This window comes from Marmota flaviventris, chromosome 8 (genome assembly GCF_047511675.1).
Source record: "Marmota flaviventris isolate mMarFla1 chromosome 8, mMarFla1.hap1, whole genome shotgun sequence".
Lineage (NCBI taxonomy): Eukaryota > Metazoa > Chordata > Mammalia > Rodentia > Sciuridae > Marmota > Marmota flaviventris.
In genome coordinates, this window is record NC_092505.1 from 111,270,845 (window position 1) to 111,293,764 (window position 22,920).

The 22,920-nt window shown below is 39.8% G+C and overlaps 1 protein-coding gene across 1 annotated transcript in view; it reads left to right on the top strand.

The window, feature by feature from the left end:
* The window catches only part of Gmps (guanine monophosphate synthase), a 44,058-nt gene extending 21,660 nt beyond the window's left edge, over positions 1–22,398 (top strand). The window contains exons 6-16 of the mRNA XM_027933831.2: positions 1,408–1,601; positions 1,851–2,016; positions 4,824–4,975; positions 5,431–5,604; positions 8,186–8,291; positions 10,293–10,408; positions 15,482–15,607; positions 16,306–16,421; positions 20,898–21,028; positions 21,146–21,318; positions 22,276–22,398. Coding sequence (XP_027789632.1) covers positions 1,408–1,601; positions 1,851–2,016; positions 4,824–4,975; positions 5,431–5,604; positions 8,186–8,291; positions 10,293–10,408; positions 15,482–15,607; positions 16,306–16,421; positions 20,898–21,028; positions 21,146–21,318; positions 22,276–22,377 — 1,556 coding nt within the window. The 3' untranslated portion in view covers positions 22,378–22,398. The remainder of the gene's footprint in view (positions 1–1,407; positions 1,602–1,850; positions 2,017–4,823; positions 4,976–5,430; positions 5,605–8,185; positions 8,292–10,292; positions 10,409–15,481; positions 15,608–16,305; positions 16,422–20,897; positions 21,029–21,145; positions 21,319–22,275) is intronic.
* The last annotated feature ends 522 nt before the right edge of the window (positions 22,399–22,920 follow it).

Below are 22,920 nucleotides of genomic sequence, written 5' to 3' on the forward strand. Positions count from 1 at the left end.
TAGGAATGGTACTGTTTTTTTTAATGGGGGTGGGGGGATTGAACGCAAGGACACTCAACCACTGAGCCACATCCCCAGCCCTATTTTTTGTATTTTATTTAGAGACAGGGTTTCACTGAGTTGCTTAGTGCCTCACTTTTGCTGAAGCACTAAGAAATTGAGATCCTCCTGCCTCAGCCTCCTAAGTAGCTGGGATTCCAAGCATGTGCCACCACCCCTGGCTTGCACATGACTGTTTTATCTAGGATGTTCAGAGAAGGTATTCCTATAATATAAGACAGAATGGACCTGAAGAAGATGAAGTGACCACTCTTGATATCTGATGAAGGAAGAAATAGTAGTTGAGAGGCCCTGGGATGGGACCACATTTAACACAATATAGAGCCAGCCAGGTGAGGTTGTACACACCTGTAATCCCAGCAGCTCAGGAGGCTGAGGTAGGAGGATCACAAGTTCAAAGCCAGCTTCAGCAAAAGCGAGGTGCCAAGCAACTCAGTGAGACCCTGTCTCTAAATAAAATACAAAATAGGGCTGGGGATGAGGCTCAGTGGTCAAGTGACCCTGAGTTCAATCTCTGGTACCCACCGACTCCCCCTGCAAGGAGGAAAAAAAAAAAGGAAGACAACATAGAGCACAGTAACGTGGAGGAAGTGGTACAAGGTAGAGATTAGGTAATTGTGGTCCACTGCACAGGACTTTTGACCATTGTAGTCTTCCACTTTTTTTAGTTAGGTGAGGCTTTGAACAAAGGAAAGACTTGATCTAATTTCAAGGTGACAGTACAATGAGGGGACAGTACAATGAGGGGAAGAGTGGGGGAAGGACTGACACTGGAATGGCATTCAAGAGAAACACTTAAAGTGTTCTGAAATGCTAATTGTGAGATTCCATTTATATAAGAAATTGGCCATTGCACATTTATGTGAAAGCCATATGGGACGAAGAACCAAAATTAAGTTATTGCATTAACTGCATGACAATTAAATTATTGGTGGAGGGGCTGGGGTTGTGGCTTAGTGGTAGAGCGCTCACCTAGTGTGTGTGAGGCCCTGGATTCGATCCTCAGCACCTCATAAAAATAGATGGTTGAAGGAAAAGTATTGTATCCAACTACAACTAAAAAACATATTAAAAAAATAAAGTATTGGTGGAGAAGTGACAGTACTGCGAAACTCAGTGTACTCTTGAAGACTCATAGCTTATTCATTGTTATATTAAAGAAAAAAAAAACCTTAAAGATTGTGGCAATGTCATTTTGTTTTGTGTTTTGTCTTTCCATGTAACTATAAAGGTCCAGTAAAGTACATTAGTTTAAACATTTTTAGAGAGATTTTTGAGGATGAATTATGGGTATCGGTTGAGTCTTTGCAACCTGAAAAAAAAATTGTGATTATTTTTTCTATAAAGGTATAGCAAATGAGTCTAAAAAATTATACGGAGCACAGTTTCATCCTGAAGTTGGCCTTACAGAAAATGGGAAAGTAATACTGAAGAATTTCCTTTATGATATTGCTGGGTGCAGTGGGACCTTCACTGTGCAGAACAGAGAACGTGAATGCATTCGGGAGATCAAAGAGCAAGTTGGCACATCAAAAGTCTTGGTAAGCAATTATCATCTGACAACGCTACATGGTTATGTGGGTGATGTTGGAATCCATAGCTGGATTTCTTAACAGCCTTGGGTGTTGACTGGGTGAGTCGGGTGTGCTGCATTGCTCATCAGCACTTGTTTGTTAATATCTTTAATACAAACTGTGCTTCTAGGGAGGATCTGGGGAAGGGATGGTGTTTATTTTCTTTCTGTTTATTTTGCTCAGTTTGATTTTTTCCCCCTTTATTTTCCTTTGTAGGTTTTACTCAGTGGTGGTGTAGACTCAACGGTTTGTACAGCTTTGCTGAATCGTGCGTTGAACCAAGATCAAGTCATTGCTGTGCACATTGATAATGGCTTCATGAGGAAACGAGAAAGCCAGTCTGTGGAGGAAGCCCTCAAAAAGCTTGGGATTCAGGTCAAAGGTATTAGTGGGCCAAAGAAAAGTGAATTTACCTGTCGGGATTTGTTTAATGGGACCAAGCTTTGTGGCTTAACGGAGCACATTGCCTTAACCAGTTGTAGTTTTCCCATAAGCTCGAAGTTGAAAATGTTTCGTATTTCTATTTTATAATTACCTCTGGTTCAAGAGTGTTCCCTGTATAAATTTTCAGAAGTGATGATTTCTACTAGTTATGCTAAATGGGTAAGTTAACCATTTTGTAGCTGTCATTCTGTTCTCTAGTCATGCTCCCTCTTAAATTATATTTCCCCAAATGATTTTGAATTGTTATTCTTGCATGAGAATGCCCAAGCCCTCTTACAACAGGTACAAATACACAGATTATTTTGCAAACAGGAAGGCTTGTACAGAGAAGAAGGATTTAGGTCTGTAGTCATCCGGGCACTGTGGTATGCACCTGTAGTGTGAGCTACTTAGGAGGCTGAGGTAGGAGGATCACTTGATCCCAGGAGTTTGGATCCAGCTTGGGCAAACATAGGAAGACCTCATTTAAAAAGAAAAAAAAAAAGGGCCGGGGTTGTGGCTCAGTGGTAAGTGCTTGCCTAGCATGCGTGAAGACTGGGTTCGATCCCCAGCACCACATACAAATAAACAAATAAAATAAAGGTATTGTGTCCATCTACAACTAAAAAGATATTTAAAAAAAATCCACAATCTCTCATACTTTTAAAGGGCAATCGTAACCACCAGCAGACTTCTAGTCCTTAGTGATATTGACATTTGTGGATATCATTTATACTCAAAGGTATTATTGATGGTTACAGTGAAATGAGTTCAGTAGTTTAATAATACAAATTGTAAATATTGTTTAATTAATTAGAATTGAAGGCAAAAGGTTGAGTGTAAAATGAAGACTTGTAGGTAAGTATGAAGTAGACAGTCTACTTAATAATTTTTTCTTTTAAAAACTCTTCAAAAAAGGTTTTTCATAATTCTATCTTTTCAAAATTCACTAAAATAGCAGTGCACACATAAAGCAAGTACAAGTGTTGCAAGATAAGGAACAGGTATAGCAGACAGAGGATTTGTTGGACTGTAAAAAACAGGCCTTGCTGGATTTCCTCAGCTAAGTGAAAGGAGTTAAACTTGAGAGGCCCCGACTAGTCAGCCCTCTTGCAAAATCCTGGGGAGGACCCCAGCAGCATCTTCACAGGACCATGTTTTTGTGAAATTGGCAAATATTTTAGTAATTTGTATTTGGTTGACTTTATTATCTCTGTCCATTCAAATTTATTCTCTGGTGGGTGGTACAGGCATGGCTGGCTATAGGCCTTTTGGGATCAGGCTAAGAAAACATTGAGCTGGAGATATATTTAGTTTGGATTTAGTGGTATATATATGATTTCTAATTATTTCTGTGTGCATCCAAGCTCTTGTTAGTCTTTCTAGTGTGACTTGTGATATTTAAGGTATCTTATTTATTATTCTCTTTCTTGAAGGGGGTCTTCAAATTGTAGAAGTTTTAATAACCCACACAAACCTGTCCTTGGTGGTCAGTGTAGTAGTATGAGGAATTCAGAGTCCTGGGGGAGGAGATGGGGGAAAGCCTACAACAAAAGCAAGCAGGTCTGTGCTATTGTGCCGCAGTCTGGCTGGGCAAAAATCGGGAGCCACTCAAGCAGGAACTCCAGCACGCGGCCTTCTCCTGGGACACACCACACACCAACCGGAAATCCCTCCTCCGGCACTTCCCCAACCAATGGGAGCTCTCTAGGAATCTGTGTAAGAACTCCAAAGTAGCAGGCTGAGGCGGACAGCAGGGGTCTAATACACAATTGAATACACAGCTTAACATAACCATCATTATCTCAATGGCTTGCTGGCTTCACCTCTCAACCACTCCTGTTCTGGCAATGCATCATTCTGACTTGGCTATGGCTCTCAGCACTATTGACTTTGGGGAGAGCTCAGGAGTTGGAAGCCTTGGGCTCCTTTGGGACACAGGTCTCTGGATGAGCCTAAGTAGTAGTTCGTTGAAAATATGAGAAGTACATCATTTTCCTGAATATAGGAGCAAAGTGTTGCTTTCCTTCCCTGTTGGAAGACTGGATTTTTTTCTCTGGCTTGGTGTACTGGGTGTAGTACTGTGAAGAGGTTTAAGTAAAAATATGTATGCTGAAGACTGATTACCTCCTAGCACATCCTCTGTCCCACAGCTAGAATGCTGGTAAACAGGAGTTGGGAGGTGTTTTTGCTTGGGTAAGGGACCAAGGAAAGGGAAAGACCCACAGATTCATTGGTGAGGCCTGTGTGGCCTGCTTCTGTTTTTACTCCTGCTATGGAGCTGTGCCCTCCCCCTTTATTCTCTTCTTTCTGGTACTAGGGATTGAACCCAGGGGTGCTTTACCACTGAGGTATATCCCCAGCCCTTTTTATTTTTTTATTTAGAGACAGGGTCTTGCTGAGTTGCCTCATCTGGCCTCCCAACTGGTAACCCTCCTGCCTCAGCTTCCTGAGCTGCTGGAATTACAGGTGGTCACTACTATGCCTGGCTGGCTTGATAGTTCTTTTTAAAAATATTTTTGTAGTTGTAGATGGGCACAATACCTTTATTTATTTTTATATGGTGCTGAGGATCGAACCTAGGGCCTCACACATTCAAGGCACACGCTGTGCCATTGAGCCACAACTCCAGCCCTGGCTTGAAAGTTCTTGAACAAATAGGCAAGTTTAGGGGAGATCAGAGGAGCCACCTAGGTTTTCTGTTGTTTAACTTGTTACTTATAATTTTTAGTCTCTTGGTTAAAACACTTATCTCCTCTCCCTCAGTGATTAATGCTGCTCATTCCTTCTACAATGGAACAACTACTTTACCAATATCAGATGAAGACAGGACCCCTCGAAAAAGAATTAGCAAAACATTAAATATGACTACAAGTCCTGAGGAGAAAAGAAAAATCATTGGTGACACTTTTGTTAAGGTACCTTTCTTTTTTGTGTCCCTGGGCTATTTTTTATGTGGATCTTGGTATTTGTTCTAGTTTTTTGGTGTTTTGTTTTTTTGTCATTGTGTCGGATTAAAAAATTGCTAATTTTAGATGTCTATTTCTGTGGCTGAGACTTTTACATATTGTTTTTACAAATTATTAGAAACTGATGTTTAAAAACATGTATGTTGCCAGGTTATTGTTTAAAATTTAAAAATAGATGTTTTCAGGTGATACTGGATTTTAATTTATTGGGTATCTCTAGCTAGATTTCAAGCTCCTGAAGTTCACCTACTTTTTGAATGATGAAGCATATGTTCTTAAACGCTGGTGAATTTAATATCCTGGTTGGTATGGCAAAAGACTGAATCATTCAGCTTAAGTATAAAATGTTGCTGTCTTTTTAAGAAGATTCACCTGTAAGGCTGTTTCACTCTTGTTGGTTATAGATTGCCAATGAGGTAATTGGAGAGATGAATCTGAAGCCAGAGGAGGTTTTCCTTGCCCAAGGTACTTTACGACCTGATCTAATTGAAAGTGCATCCCTTGTTGCCAGTGGCAAAGCTGAGCTCATCAAAACCCATCACAATGACACAGAGCTCATCAGAAAGTTGAGAGAAGAGGTAAGGTTGAGAGGACTCTTGACTTACAGTGATGCCGATACCTTCTCTGCCTCCTCCCCGTCCTTCTTCCCTCCCAGTTATCACAGGGTTGTACAACAATCATCACCACAATCTGATTTTAGAACATTTTTGCTACCCCCCCCCAAAGAAACCTCATACTCAGCAGTCGACCTGAATTCTGCCTGAACCATTCCCCTGCCCCCTCTTGCCTGCTCTAGACAACCACAAATTTATTTTCTGTCTCTACAGTTTCGTCCTTTCTGGATGTTTTGTCTAATCAGATCATACAATATGCAATCTTCTGTGGTTGGCTTCTTTCACTTACATTATATTTTCAAGGTTTATTTTCATTATTTTTATTTTGAGAGCTTTATTTTCATTGCTAATATTCCATCATGCAGAATTGCATTTATTCATTCATCAGCTGGTGGACCTTTGCGTCATTTCCACCTTTTAGTGTTAAAGTGATGCTGTGTATAGATTTTGGTGAATGTATATTTTCATTTCTTTTAGGGTGTGCCCAGGAGTAGAATTGCTAGGTCATGTGGTAACTCTGTTCCACGTTCTGATGAACCGCCAGGCTGCTATCCAATGGCTGTTCCATTTTACCTTCTCCCTGGCAGTGTGTGAGGGTCCCAGTTTTTCCATATCCTCACCAAGATTTGTTCTTAAATGTCTTTTGTGTGTGTGTGATAAAAATACATAAAATCTACTATCTTAACCATTTTCAAGTATACAATTCAGTAGAGTTAAGTATATTCATATTGTTGTGAATCAGATCTGTGGAACTTCTTCATCCTGCAGAACTGGCATAATGTTCTTAAGGTTTATCCACGTGGGGCACAACAGCATCATCTTCCTCTTTGCATCTGGATAACACACCTTGTGTGCAGGTGCTACATTTTGTTTATCTATTCATTGGTGGTTATCTGGGTTACTCCATCTGTCAAATATTATCAGTTAATGTGCCATTTGAACACGTACATGTACATGCAGTTGTTTTGCATGTATACCCAGAATCGAGATTACTGGATCATGATAGTCATATTTTTAACTTTATCGAGGGACCTCCATACTATTTTCCATAGCAGTTACCCCATTTTTCAGTCAAACTAAAATTATGGAAGGTTCCCAGTTTCTCCACATAATCACCAACATTTGTTATTTTCTGTTCTTTTAGTGGTAGCCACGGGTGGTTGCTTTTGATTTTAGTTATCCCAGTGGGTGTGAATTGGTACCTAATTGTGATTTTGATTTGCTTATCTCCAGTTGCTGATGATGTTAAATACTTTTTCATGGGTATATTGGTCATTTATGTATCCTGAAGAAATGTCTGTTCATTTTTAATTGACCTTTTTAAAGTTATTGATTTGTAAGTGTTCCTTATATATATCCCAGTTATGAGTCTTTAAATTAGATATATACTCCCATTTTGTGAGTTGATGTTTCATCTTATCATTTGGAGAATTTTGGGTGGGGAGGCAGTAATGGGGATTGAATTTGGGCACTGAGCCACATCCCCAGCCCTAGTTTGTAATTTTTTTTAAACAGCTTGGTTATTACAATACATTGTCATCATTAGTAATTGAAGCAAGTTTTCTTTTACATTAGTTAAAAATAATAAAAATAAAAATATCTGCGTTATCTTTCAAAAAAGAAAGAAAGAAAGAAAAGCATTTAAATTGAGCCCACTGACTTGCTGTGACACAACTTGATTTGTATTTTTAAAATGCAATAAGGGCTTCTGCCAATCAGGTTTTCTTCATTAGAAAACCAGGCCATAAATAAATGCACACCTGGACCTGGGTCCTGTGCAAGTCCGTGTGGGTGGATCTGGGCCAGGCCTGGGCTCCTGTGGTAGTCTTGGGCCTGTGTTAAGGCTTGAACCTCCCACAGTTGTCTGCTGGTTGGAAGGGGCGGTCCTGTGTCAGAGGCTGGACCCCGGTGGGTGTCTGCCCCACCGGTGGAGGGGATGGACCTAGGCCTGCTGTGAGCCTGAGTCCCGCGCAGGATGATGTGACCCCTATTTTGTATTTTATTTAGTGACAGGGTCTCACTGAGTTGCTTAGCGCCTCACTTTTGCTGAGGCTGGCTTTGAACTCAAGATCCTCCTGCCTCAGCCTCCGGAGCAGCTGGGATTATAGGTGTACACCACTGTGCCCAGCTTCATTTGGAGGATTTTAATATTGAAATATTGTGTGATATTTTCTATTTGCCTTGAGGGCAAGATGAGTGGTGGTAGGTGTGTGATTTTTATTTTAAATATTTTAAGTTTTAAATGTACTTTAGAGAAAAGTACATATACCACTGAAATATTCATCTGATTCCTTGTGTGCACATAGGAGGAAATACTTTAAGAAGTGAATGTTTTTGTGGTGCTAGGAATTGAACCCAGGTTCTTGCATATGCTAGGCAGGTGCTCTACCTTTGAACTACATCACCAGCTGAAAAGATGTGTTTTTAAAGACAATGCTTTAAGCTAAGGAAAATGCCAACAGGAATACTGTTTACTTATTTCCCATTGTTTTCTGTCTTATTTTGATTGCTAACTATGTTGACTGGCTTCTCCACCTTCCTTTAGGGAAAAGTAATAGAACCTCTGAAAGATTTTCATAAAGATGAAGTGAGAATTTTAGGCAGAGAACTTGGACTTCCAGAAGATTTAGTTTCCAGACATCCATTTCCAGGTAAAAAACAGAATTGATTTTCTTTTATTTGTCTTTAGACCTTCATGATAAAGAAAAATCAATTTTGAATAATTTATCATTTTGAGGAGTTTTTAATATGAGGAAGAAAAGGATTGAGAACAAATTCTGTTGGATATCTACTGAATTTATTTTATTAAATGCTCATTTTCTACTATATTTGTATTTAGATATTATGTGATCCTTGGGAGTCCAGCATATTTTAATAACATTGCCACTCAATCCTTAATGGTTGAGGTAGGATTTATATGTTCTTCATACGATGTATCCTGATGTGTTCTACAGAAGTGAAAATAAACTCTTTCCCAGGCTGGCAGCTAGGATGATAGGCATATGCCACTGTGGCTGGCTTGGTGCTCTTACATTATTATCCATGTCTGAATTGTCTGAATGGTTGGACTGCTTCATTCACCTGCAAAACTCTTTGCACAATGCTGTGTGTAACTAATTCATGAACAACAACAAAATTCTAGATAGTCATTTGACTGTCATCACAAAAAAACACTAGATTTATTTGTTAGGACTGAGAGTCTTAACCTATTTTGTTTTGAGCTTGGGCAAGTCTTGAAATCTCAGTTTTTGCTTTCTGTAGTCATGTGTAGGTGGTAAGTTGGGAGAATGGTCTAATTAAAAACATAGTAATAGCTACTATTTCATGAGTACTTTTGATGTACTGTGCACTCTGCTAAATACTTCAAACATTCTTATTTGATCCTCACAATAGAAAATAGTATTACCTTGTTTTCCAGATGAGGACAGTAGGGATGAGGCTAATTTGCCCTAAGTTACACAAAATAGAAGGTTTAGTGTCAGGGTTATATCCTCAATAGTCTTTACATCAAAGTTTCTGTTCTTAATCACTGAACTGCCTCCACAAACAGTAATTAAAGTGTCTAACCTATGTGGTGAATAGCACATTATCAAGCTTAGCAATTTCACATCTTTAGTCCCCAACTTGTAGGCTGGTGAAAGATGGTTGGTTAATGTTAGTGGAGGGTAGTCAATTAGTCCTTTGTCCTTGGTTGTCATTTCATGTAGGCTCATTTGATTTTCTCAAAATCTACTTTATATTTTGTGTTTTCTGTCCTATAAAATTTCTCTGGCAAAAGGATTTTGCTGCTTTAAAAACAACTTAAAATAAGCTGAGGAGTGAGAGTAAGGATGATTGATAGTTAATTGCTATGGTTTCACCTACAACCAGACACCTTAAGTCATATTTTTTTCTGTTGTAGAAAAGCAACAGAATCTAGTTTTTATGATATCCATGTATACCTGTCTTTTTTTTTTTTTTTTTTTAATCACCTGTATTTGGTATTTAGTAAAATAGAAAAAAAGAAAGTATTTGGTAAACTAGAAATACTACTGGTTCACAACTCTTTGAATTGAACACTGTCATTATTTATTTTAAAGAGCATATTATTTTTCTTTAGTAGTTGAATTTGGATAATGAATATCATGTGGTTCTTTACACTGTTCTCTTTAATTTTGTGTATGTTAGAGAATTCCTTTATTAAAATTTTTGTGATTTGAAATTTATTTTCTGGAACTGGGTATTGAACCCAGGACCTTACAAATGCTAAGCATGGGCTCTTTTACTGAGCTATACCTCCAATCCTGAAATTAAATTCTTTAAAAACTTTACTTGGGCCAGGGATATAGCTCAGTGGCAGAGCACTTGCCTATCATGTATGAACATCTGTTTTTGATCCCCAACACTGAAAAACAAAACAAAAATTTATGATTTTCATTTTTTTGTCATATTTTATTTTATTTATTTATTTTTATGTGGTGCTGAGAATCAAACCCAGCGCCTCACATGTGCTAGGTGAGCACTTTACCACTGAGCCACAACCCCAGCTCCCTTATGATTTTCATTTTATAAGAATTTTATATTTTTTGAATAATGGCATTTTAATTTTATTTTTTTTGGTGTTTTTATATTAAATGTAAAAATTTATATTAAATACTATTATTATTTCCTAGGTCCTGGCCTGGCAATCAGAGTGATATGTGCTGAAGAACCTTATATTTGTAAGGACTTTCCTGAAACCAACAATATTTTAAAAATAGTAGCTGATTTTTCTGCAAGTGTTAAGAAGGTAATAATTTGACATATCTATATGGTAAGGAAATGAATGTCATACTCTTGTATTTACAATTAAGTGGAGTTTCATTATTTGAAAATTGAGAGCAAAAGGATATAAAATCAACATACATAATCAATAGTTTCCTTATACACCAATAACAAATCTGTTGAGAAAAAAAGCAGGAAAACAGTCCCATTCACTGCTGCAGTCCGGCTGCAGCAAAATAACGGGGGGGGGGGGGGGGGTGACGAACAACTTGTGTAGATTGATACAGCAGGAATGGGAGCCGTTTATTGTAGGACAGGAGCAGTATTTATACATTCCACACAGCTTATCTAATTAGCATAAACTAGATACATCAGTCAACCAATAAGGAATCTCCACACTTAATGGCTCACTGGTGTTATTTCACAAACCACTCCCTCTGGCATTTTGCCAGGCACCATCCAGACTTGTTTACAGACTCTAACATTTCTCTGGCAAAATGCCAGGAGCCATCCTGACTTGTTTACAGACTCTAACAATTCACAATAGCCTCAAAAACCCCCCAAAGTTAGGAATTTAAAAAACAAAACACAACACCAAAGAGGTGAAAGATCTCTAGAATGAAAACTGTTAAAAGACTGAAATTAAAGAAGACACTGGAAAATGACGAAGAGACTTCCCATGTCATGGATAAGTAGAATTAATGCTGCTGAAATGGCCATGTTACCAAAAGCTATATACAGTGCAATTACTATCAAAATACTAAGGGCAGTCTTCACAAAACTGGGAAAAATAGTCCTGAAATTTATTTGGAAGAATAAAAGATGCAAGGATAGCCACAGTCATTCTAAGCCAAAAAAACAATGCTGGAGGCATCACAATTCCCAACTTCAAATTACACTGCAGAGCAATAGTAACAAAAACTGCATGCTACTGGCATAAAAACAGACATGTAGACCAATGGTACAGAATAGAAGACACACAGAAATCCATACATCTGTTCATCTGATCCTTGACAAAGGTGCCAAGAACATACATTGGATAAAACACAGCCTTTATAACAGAGGGTACTGGGGAAATTGGATATCCATGTGTAGAAGAATAAGACTAAATTCCTATTTAACCCTGCACAAAAGTCAACTCAAAATATATCAAAGACCTAGAAATTAGACAAGAAACTTTGCAAACTCTGGAAGAAAATGTAGAGTCAACATTTCAAAGTATGGTTGCAGGTAATGACTTCCATAATAGGACTTGGGCTAAGGAAATAATACCAGGAATTAGTGAGTCTGATGGCATTAAATTAGGAAGCTTATGCACAGCAAAAGAAACAAGAATGTGGGGCTGGGGTTGTGGCTTGGTGGTTGAGCACTTGCTTAGAACATGTGAGGCACTGGGTTTGATCCTCAGCACCACATTAAAAATAAATGAATAAAATAAAGGAATTGTGTTCATCTATAACTAAAAAAAAAAAAAAAGTGAAGAGAGAACATAACCAAGTGGGAGAAAACTTTGCTAGCTACTCTTCTGGCAGAGTATTAATAATAATATTTAGAATATACAAAGAATTAAAAAAACTTAATATTAAAAAACAAGTCAGTCAATAAGTAGGCAAATGAAATAATTAAACATTTTTCAACAGAAGAAATAGAAGTGACCAACTTACATGAGAGTCAAAGAAATGCGAATCAAAGCTACAGCCAGAGCCGGGTGTAGGGGCATATGCCTGGAATCCCAGTAGCTCAGGAGGTTGAGACAGAAGAATGGCAAATTCAAAGTCAACCTCAGCAACTTAGTGAGACTCTGTCTCAAAATAAAAAAGAAAAATGTGCTGGGTATGTTGCTTAGTAGTTAAGCATCCCTGGGTTCAATCTCTAGTAAAAGAAAACAAAACAAAACTACACTGAGATTTGATCTCACTCCAGTTAGAATGGCAGCCATCAAGAATACAAAAAAAAAGCTAGATATGGTAGCACGAGAGGATTGTGTGTCCCACGCCAGCCTCAGCTACTTAACAAGACCTTATCTCAAAATGAAAAGGTCTAAGGATGAAGCTCTGTGGTAATATGATACCCTCAGGTTTATTCCTGTCCCGTCCATACCCAATACAATGATAAGTGCTGGAGAGCATGTGGAGAAAAGGAACATTTTACACTGTCGGGTGAGTCTGTAAATTCATACAACCACAGTGGTTATCAGTATGGAAGTTCCTCTAAAGCCTAGTCATGGAATAGCCTTGTGACCCAGCTTCCCACTTCTCCGTATTTATCTAAAACAATCCAAGTCATCACACTAAGGAATGTACACATTCCATGTTTATAGCAGCACAATTCCCAGTAGCCAGACTGTGGAACCAGCCTAGGTGTTTGTCACTGGGTGAATAGCTAAAGAAATTGTGTGTACACACATGGTTTTATTTAGCCATTCAAGAATGATATGGCATTTGCAGGAAAGTGGATGGAACTAGAGAGCATTATGTTAAGCAAAATGTGCCATCCTCAGAAAATTAAGGGTGGTATGCTTTCTGTCCTGTGTGGAAGCTGGAAAGGAAGGAAGGTCATGGAGCAGGAGCAGGGTAGGTTCTCATGAAACAGAAGGAAGAACAGCACAGAGGGAAAGGCCATTAGGGGAGCAAAAGGGGAATTACTGAGAACAGTCTTGACCAAATTATATTGTCATGTATGAATATATAAAGACGAATTCATTATGTCTATAATCATCATAAAAATGGGAAGAAAGAAAATTTAGAGTAATATAAGTCTTTGAAATGACTGAGAAAGTATTCTACAGAGACTTAGATGCAGATAAAATGATATTCTGAAACACTGAAGCATTTTAAAACATTCTTTCATGTGTATTGGAAAAAAGTAAGGAAAATACTTTGAGTCAGGAATGAATTGGAAGCATCAGTTCAAGCAGCCAGAGCTGTTTCCTTCTCTGAAGGCAGCCAGTAATCCCTTGTGATCTAGGGCTTTGGCTGAACGCTGCAATTTATGAATTGGCGTCTCAATGGGAGAACTGTTCCATGAAGGCTGGAAAATGAATCAGGTCTTCACACTGAGCAACACTTCAGCTCCAAATTGAGGGTGAGTGGAAGAGTCTCCTAGTCCTGCAATTTTAGGGTGTTAATTTATACCTCTGTTCTGAAAACTGCAAGATAAGAATTTTAATTTGAAGTGGACCTAGGTTGATAGTAATTTGAATTCTCCTTGAAATGATCTTCAGCTAGTCGCTGAAAAATCCCCATAGACAGAGATCCATACTTATGAGCTTATCAAAAAACTACCAAATACATATAGAAGTAAGGCATCATGAATAAGAGCAGAAATACTAGCAGAATAAATGATACCAAATTAGCAAATAGTGTATAAAATGAATAGAAATAGAAGAACCCATTGCTGATAAAAAGAGGGAATAAGAGGTTGGCTACTAAATATGGGCAGATTAAAAAGAAAAAACAAAAACCCAAGTTCCAGGAGTGAAAATAATAACTGGGATTATAACAGAATTCATGAATTCAAAGATTGATATTAGGAAGTTGCCCCAAAGTAGGATTAGTCCTCAAAAAGAAATATGGGTAGGAGAGAAGGAGATAGTAGCAAGAATTAATTAATTTTTCCAAGCTGATGGAAGGCAGCGTCTCAGATTCAGCATCATAACACATCTCAAGCAGAGGTGACACCCAGGAGGCGTGTCCTAGTGAAGTTATAGCTGCCAGGGAAGAAGCTGCAGAGAAGATGAGACTGTTACAAAGGCAAGACCCCTTTACTGAAAGCCAGAGTAACAGCAAGACTTATTAACTGATGTGCAGCTAAACTGCCTTGTAAGAAGAGAGCAAAGTAAAGTCATTTTCAGATAGTCAGAATTTGTTACCAATAGTCCCTTAGTTGAGGAATTAAAAGCAATGTTTTCAACCCTGGCTTTATATTAGAATCATCTGGGGAGAACTTTTGCCGTATTCTTTGGCCAATCTCCCTATGATTTCTTATTTAATTGGTTTGGGATGAGACCTGAACATCCCATGTAATTTGCCTCTGCAGTGGTGGTTGGGAACAACTGATTTAAAGTAAGTGAGTACAGGAGAAGCAGAGGGATGGATCCCAGTAGAAAGGTCTTAGATATGCAAAGGATTGGTAAGCAGAGAAATTGGAAAATGGGAAAGTTGAAACAAACATGGACTGTGTAAAAATAAAAATCTCTCTCCTTTTTGTTGTTGACTTAAAAGTGTGTAACAATATTCAGAGCATCAAAAATACTTGAATTATTTGCCAGGACTGAGATGATTCTCTTGTTTAATATACTGTTAACACTTGAGACAAAGTACTAAAATAGAGGAATTAACCTCAATTCATTTTGTTCCATTGTCCCAGATGTAGAACACCTGTAGAAACGTAAATCAAGCAACAAATATGCTACTTATGTCAACTGTGAATTAATATTTGAATATTTATTATGTTTGTAGAATTGAAAACTTGGGCCTCGGTAGGTTAAAGCTAACCAGTAAGGGCTGTGAACCTGGCTGGGTGTGAAGCTCAGGGTTTGATCTCCATTACCCACGCACACCAGCTGTGAATGGGAATCAGCCAAGAGGAATCCCCAGTTCAAAGGAGAGTGAAAAAACGGAAAATGGACATAAAAATGGGACAAATGTGAACTGCAGGATAGATGCTTGAATGAATGATTAATCTCTACTGAGTCATTTATGGGCAATAAATCTGAAAAGTATAGTGTTTATAAGATATTACTAATTTCTGGAGAGGAATGAAATTAAAAAGTAGAGAAAGACAAGCAAATAAAAGAATTGGACAGAACTATACTTCAAAAAAAAATTTTGTTGCAAAAGTTATTAGGGATAAGGTATAAGTTGGACTTAGGTGTTTCACTTGCTGGTGACTTGCGGGTGTAAATTCCGTCTGTGTTTGGTACCGGAGGCTTCCCTCCTTCATGGCCCAGCTCTCAGGAATGAGTTTCTGGTGTAGTGTGTGGCATGTGCAGGTCAGGAGACGCCCTGCATGGGCCCTGTTAGGAGCTGGTCAGTGTAGCTGCGTGAGGACAGATGCCTTATTGACGGAAGCCTGAATCCGTGTCTGCTCTTCTCAGCCTCATACACTGTTACAAAGAGTCAAGGCCTGCACGACCGAGGAGGATCAGGAGAAGCTGATGCAGATTACAAGCCTGCATTCCCTGAGTGCCTTCTTGCTGCCTATTAAAACTGTGGGTGTGCAGGTGAGTTGTGCGAGTTCCCTGACTGGCAGAACTTTTCTGCCATTTGCTGCTTACACTAATCCTGGAGTAGGAATTGCTTAGGAAAATGAAATGTGAAAGTATTACACCAGGTTTAGAAACCACTGTTCTACTCTAAACTGTGATGTGAACTTTTTAAGTAAATGTTTATAAGGTTTATAACTTTATTTTTAAGTAAATGTTTAAGGTTTTTTGGTCTACCATTTAAATTCTTAATCTACCTAATAAATGTGGGTAGATGTTGTCTTCTAGATTAAGCAAGCTGGCTCTCCATAATTGTGCAGGCATTTGGAATTAAATCCCAGTGGACCTCTGGCATATTTCAGTTAAATTCTTGAAATTACTATGGTGCTTTCTTTAAACTAGTGGAATTTAATATGGGATTTATTCACATCATTTCTTTTCTTTTCTTTTTTCTTTTTTTGATGGTGCTGGGGATTGAACCCAGGGCCTTGTGCATGCAAGGAAGCACTTTTTTTAACCAACTGAGCTATATCCCCAGCCCCCAGATTTCTTCATATCTTTAAAGAACCATCTGTAATGTACTTTTATTTGTAAATATGTTCTTAAAAAACAAAACCAAAAAATGCTGTTAGTGTCACCATACATAAAACATTTTCTGGCTTACTTTTTGGCTTTATAAAGCTATTAGAAATGATGGATTACATTTCTCTTTTCAGGGTGACTGTCGGTCCTACAGTTATGTTTGTGGAATCTCCAGTAAAGATGAACCTGACTGGGAATCGCTCATTTTCCTTGCCCGGCTCATTCCTCGGATGTGTCACAACATAAACAGGTATCTTCTGCAGGAGTTGGGGTTGGGGGAAGCACGGGGATGTACGTGGAAGGACAGTGTTTTAAGGTCTTCCTATTAGATGAAAGACCAAAAGGTTCAAATGTAGATAAAGAAAAGCTAGTGATTCTGTTTATATTTCAGTTATATGCTTTGGTTAGGGTTAAGTAGATATTGAGTATTATCTCGTTTTGATCATCTCAATGTACTCATCTATTTATTTTTAATATTTTTCTTTAGTTGTAGTTGGACACAATACCTTTATTTATTTTCTAAGTGGTGCTGAGGATCAAACTCAGCGCCTCGCATATGCTAGGCAAGCCCTCTACTGCTGAGCCCTAGCCCCAGCCCTTATTTATTGTTATTTAAAGTAGAAATAGGAAGGATTTTAATTTTAGTATAAAATATTAAAGGTAGTTTTAAAACATGTTGTTTTAGTCAGCTTTGCATCACTGTGACCAAAACACCTGAAAAGAACAATGTAGAGGAGGAAAAGTTTATTTTGGCTCATGGTTTTAGAGGTTCAGTCCATGGTCAATGCCCTGGGCTCAAGGTGAGGCAGAACATCATGGTGGACAAGGGTGGTGGAGGAGAGCAGCTCAGGTCATGACACTAGGCAAGAGTTCTGCTCATGGACATAACTGCCAGCGGCACACCCTGCAGTGATCTGCCTGCTCCAGCTACCCCCCACCTGCTTACAGCTACTGCCCAGTCCATCCCTATCAGTGGGTTAACTGCTGAGTATCGAGGCTTGCACACCCAGTGAGTGCTTCATCTCCAAACATTGTCACAGTGTCTCACACATGAGCTTCTGGGGGACACCTCATGTGTGGACCACAACATGGGTCTCCAGATTAGTGGTATGAACTCAGTTTCATGGTAACATGCTGTTTTCCAGGGAGATTGCAAAAAAGTTTGTTGGGTTCTAGAATTACATACCAGGTTGGAAAGTTAAAAGAAATAGGCTTGTGGCAGATATCATTAAATAGTAACATTGAAGTGTATGATTGGCAGTTTTTAGACCTTTTTTTCCTTTCATTTTACATCAGTGTCTTACATTAGAAATACCAACAGATGGTTTATAGACTATTCCCGATACTCCTACAGTTTAAAATTGTCACCTGTTTAAAACTGGATTGTTAATTAAATGTTTTTATTTCACAGTTGTTAGCACTTTGCAATTTTTTATGGGTATTAGGCAGTTAACAACCCAAAATAATCACTTGGGATTTCATTTTCAAGTTTGCTATAGAAATGAGAAAGCTCCCCATTAGCATTAACCTAGCTGAGTCTGCATAGTTATGAGGAGACACTGGAAAGTTGTTCGGGACATTATAATTTATCTTCTGAAGCATGCTAATAGTCTCCATAAACTTTGTATGCCAGAACATTTTATTTTTTGGGGCGGGCTGGGGATTGAACTCGGGGGCACTTGACCAATGAGCCATATCCTCAGCCCTATTTTGTATTCTTTTTAGATACAGGGTCTCACTGAGTCGCTTTGTGCCTCACTTTTGTTGAGGCTGGCTTTGAACTCTCGATCTGCCTGCCTCAGCCTACCAATTACAGGTGTGCGCCACTGCGCCTGGCAGTCTGAACATATTTCTAAGTGTCTTCTGATTGCTTTTAATAAGTAGCATGTTTTTTATTTATGTCTTGTGTTTTTTTTTAATCTACACATGACATTACAATGATCTTGGCAATTCATATCATTAGGGTATAATTTCTCATTTTTCTAATTGTACAGATTGCAGAATCACACTGGTCATAGAGTCACCTATATACATATATCAATCATAATGTCTATTCTATTCTGCTGCCCCTCCTATCCCCCCCTATTCCTCCCCTCCCCTCCCATCATTTCTCTCTATCCAATCTAATGTGACACACTTTTTTTTTTCTTTTTCTCATCACAACATCATATATGTATTCTGTATAACGATGAGGTTCTCCTTCCATCTTCCGTGCAGTTCCCCTTCTCCCTGTTTTTCCCACCCACCTCTCTTCCCTATTTAGTGGTAGTCTTCTTCTCATGCTTGTGTTCTTTGCTAAAGCACATTCACTTTTACTTAATAAGCTTTATCCTTTCAGGTGCTACTTCTCTTTTTTCCCTTATCTATTTCTTCCTTTCTCGACCTTTCTTCCCTCACCCCTCAGAAAAAGAAAAAAGGTCAGCAAGTTAACAACTAGATCTTAAAACATGAACCCAGCAAGCCCTTGAGTGGGCTTACATGTTTTGCCAAGTTCCTTTTTGGAAATTGCAATTTTAAAATATTTTTTTATTTTCATGATGTTTTTTTCCTAATTTGGAAAGGGAACCTTTGCCCATGGAGGGACTTTTCCAGTTTTACTCATCTGCACAGTGTGGGTATCTGTTTTCATGTCCGTTGTTGCAGCTTCTCCTGTAGGAAAGGAGAAGATGAAAAGTTCAGGTTTGAGGCTCTCAACCAGTTCCCTTCTCCTTTGTGATGGTTTACGGGCTTTAGGAGTGACGGTGTTTACATGAGGTATGGCTTACTTTCTAGGGACAAAACCTTCTACAGTGTGTTTGGAGGGAGTCAGTGAAGTAGTTGGGTAGCGGTCGTTTTCATGTTTTGTATATTTTGCTGCATGTGGATATTAAGCAAAGACATTATTAAACTTTTGTTTTCTTTGCTAATGGTAGATTGGCCTGAGGACCAGTGACAGTTACCTGCTGGCTGTGGTTGGCATAGGGAAAACTGGGTGCACTCAGATCTCTGTCTGATTCCCTCTTGTTTTTCTGGTAAAGATTGTGACTTGGCAAGGCACACTTCGGGCTGTTACAATTTTCTGGTCCCGATTTCTTCAAGTTATGCTCCAAACCCTTATTAACACTTGCAGCGTCTTCATGTCTTTCAAACAGATATTTCCCTAAAGTGTTAGTAAGATACTCTTCTGGGAAAATTGTAGCAGGATACTAAGTACTATTTGAGTGACGTTTTTAATAGTGTGGAAATAAAAATCTAGGAGCACTTCTTCTCATTATGGGGTTAAAAAACGTGGGCTAACTAGGTTGAAGAAATTGTTCTTACCTTCGAGCTTTTCCAATGCATGTTAGCATGTTACAATTTCTGAAGTCTTACCATAAAGAACTTATGCCAAGTTTCTGTTCACGCGACTAAAAGGTTCAGGGGTCACTCCAGTTAAATTGGGCTAGTTGGGCTGCGCAAAATAACCACACAAGAGACACAAATACCTTTTTCTTTGAGGTCGCTGTGACGGCTCCTCTGACCTTAAGGGTCCATAGGGAGAGAGAGAGCGAGAGCCCCTTTTATTGAAGAGAAGCTATTCAAATGAGGCAAGGGGGTCAGGTTTCAGGGGGCTGAGTCTATCTTCATGATGTCCACTGTCAGCAGGTTGACTGACATCTGGGTAGGCCACACCCAGGGCACAGTAAGAAAAGGGGACACACACAAGGCACTTCCATGGAAGATTCTATCTAAACAGGGCAAGGGGTTATATTATAACAGGTGAGCATAGCTTCACTCATGGGGCTGTAGCAAGAGACACCCATGCACGAGACATCGACCCTCAAACCCAAGAATGGTGGGGAAAGCTCTGCCACATTTCTGTGACTGAGCGCCTCAGCAACCAGTTGGGGGATGTGACTCAGTCACATGTGAGGTTGGTCTCCCACAAACCTATTTATTTGTTAACTATGTGTATTGATTTCCTGATGCTACCTGTAATAAATACCACAGACTGGGTGGGCTTAACCTAGCAGATATCTATCCTTTTATAGGCCAGAAGTCTGAAATAAGGGTGCTGGCTGGACCATGTTCTCTGTGTTGATTCCAGGGAAAGATCCGCTCTTTCCTCTTCCAAGCATCTATGGTGGTCCTGGACTTGGTGGTGTCCTGCTGGTCCTCAGCTTGTGGCAGCACAGTCTGGTGTCTTTTTCCATATTCCTGTGGCACGCTTTAATCTGTGTGTGTCTGTTTCCACACTGCTTGTTCTTGGGCAGGGCAGTGGCTCACTGGTAAAATGCTCTCCTACCATGGGGAAGGCCCTGAGTTTGATCCCTAGCATTGTAGCAAAACAACAAACCCCCCCCCCGCCCCTAAACAACACAAAACCAAATTTCCCTGTTCTTATAGGACACTGGTCATTGGATTAGGGCCCACTGAAGTCTAATATGACTTCGTCTTGATGACACCTGCACACCTGTTTTTACCCACAGGTTCTGACTGGTCATGAATTTGGGGGGACATTCAAACCAGTACATTATGTGAAAAGGTTGTAGTGGTCACATAAACCTGTGCACACGGAGTGCTGGTATTCAGGCAGCACACTGGGAGGGAGGTATATTTGAAGATCCACCCACAATCCTGCGCCTGTCCTGGTCCTGGCTGTTGGGAGCTGAAGCCAGTTGGAGGTCGTAGGCAAGTGGAAAAGTGGTGGACTTGTGCCTCCCTTCTCCTACTGAACTCTGATCGTGAACTTCCCCTTTCCTTCTAGAGTTGTCTACATCTTTGGCCCACCAGTTAAGGAACCCCCTACTGACGTGACACCCACTTTCTTAACGACAGGGGTGCTCAGCACTTTGCGTCAGGCTGACTTTGAGGCTCACAACATCCTCAGGGAGTCTGGTGAGTTGCTCCTTCTGCTGGCCTGGGGGTGCCCATGCTGACCTTGTCTGGGCGGAGTCACAGAACTAGGTTCTTTTCCCTGGTGTGTGGATTGGTTCTGCATATCTGTTTCCCTAGGGTATTCTGGGAAAATCAGCCAGATGCCAGTGATTTTGACGCCCTTGCACTTCGATCGAGACCCACTTCAGAAGCAGCCTTCATGCCAGAGGTCTGTGGTCATTCGAACCTTCATCACAAGTGACTTCATGACTGGTGTGCCTGCGACACCTGGCAACGAGATCCCTGTGGAGGTATGCATGTTTCTTTCTAATGTGCATTTCAGGACCTCGTGATTCCATGATACAGTGACTTGAATAGGCTGTGCTGAAGTTGATGTTTTTGGGATTGGTTCTCTGTTTTTTTTTTTCCTGTCTTCATTTATTTGACCCTTTAATATTTGGCAGCAGAAAAGGCCCTTAAATTTAATATGCCCTGCAGATGTCTGATTGCTATGTAGAAAGTCACAACTGTAATCTAATCCTGCCAGCCCCTGTACTTCTCTAAGTGCAGGAAACCCTGGGAGTGAAGAGGAGTTTGTAAGGATGAGGTTTGATGGTGCATGTCCAGGTGTGAACCGCCTAAGGCTCTGCCTGTCATGCTTCCAGTTCCAGTTTTGATCATTTTCTTTCACCCTCTGTCTTTCCACCACAGTGGGCCAAAGGAGCCCCTTACATAATAGCAACTGAAAATCAAACTCAGACTTTAATGTGAGGTCCTGGTTCTAGCTGAATAGCTGGCTTGTGGGGAATGTGGCTTAAATTTGCTGAATCTTTGGCCAGTCAAGTGACCAGGTCATCCTCTCTTCCTGTGCACTTTACAGTGACTGATGATAGTGCATCAGTGTCCCCTGCGTGGCTCAGAGTTGCATGTGTAAGCCACAGGTGACTTGTAGAGCCATGTGCTAGGTGCCGTGGCAGTGTCAGGTCACTGTTTATGTAGGCACTTGTGGACTGATGGCGGGCATCTCTTGTCTTCCAGTACCTGTCCGTGGACTACACTGAGTAGTACTGATTTGAAGTCACTAATATCTATTATAGAGTGAGATAGGTTCACTCTATAAGATTAATCAGAGATCATTCCATGTTCATGAAGGATGGTAGTAAAACTAGATGACATCTGAATGTTAAATTGCGAAGCACGCCCTCTAGGACTGTTGGACGTGCAGTGGAATCTGACTCTTGTGTTTGTAATCTTTCTTTTTATCACAGGTGGTGTTAAAGATGGTCACTGAGATTAAGAAGATTCCTGGTATTTCTCGAATTATGTATGATTTAACTTCAAAGCCCCCAGGAACTACTGAGTGGGAGTAATAAACTTTTTGTTCTGTTAAAGTACTGTGTGCAGTTTAAATTGATTAGAAATCATTCTCATTATTAACATTCAGTACTGTGAAAAAAGTTACTGGAGCAGCTCCATCACATCCAAGTTCTCCACAGCAAAGATCTGCAGCTCCAGTGCGGAGTTATGGATAACCAAAAGGTACTGAAGAGTGTGGCTGGGCAGATAGTCAACGCACTGCTGCCCACACCCAGACAGGCCAGTGCTGCTTTTGCCTCTGCCTTGTGCATTCTTAGTATAGACTCACAGTTGCTATGATGTCTCTGTCTACGAAGGTGGACGAGGGTGGGTGATTGGCAGCAGGCCTCTCGTCTCCTTGCCAGTATCTAAGAGGAGTTAGAAACACCCAGTGATTATCAGTGTGACTGTGTGTACCTTTTGGAGAATTTGGGTTTCCCTGTGACATTATTTCTGTAAAGGGTGAGGAAGAGATAAAACAAACTTCCTCAGACAAAGACATAAGTGGGCTGATCCAGCAGCCACTTTTACAAGATACTGGAGCTGTTGAACGTAAG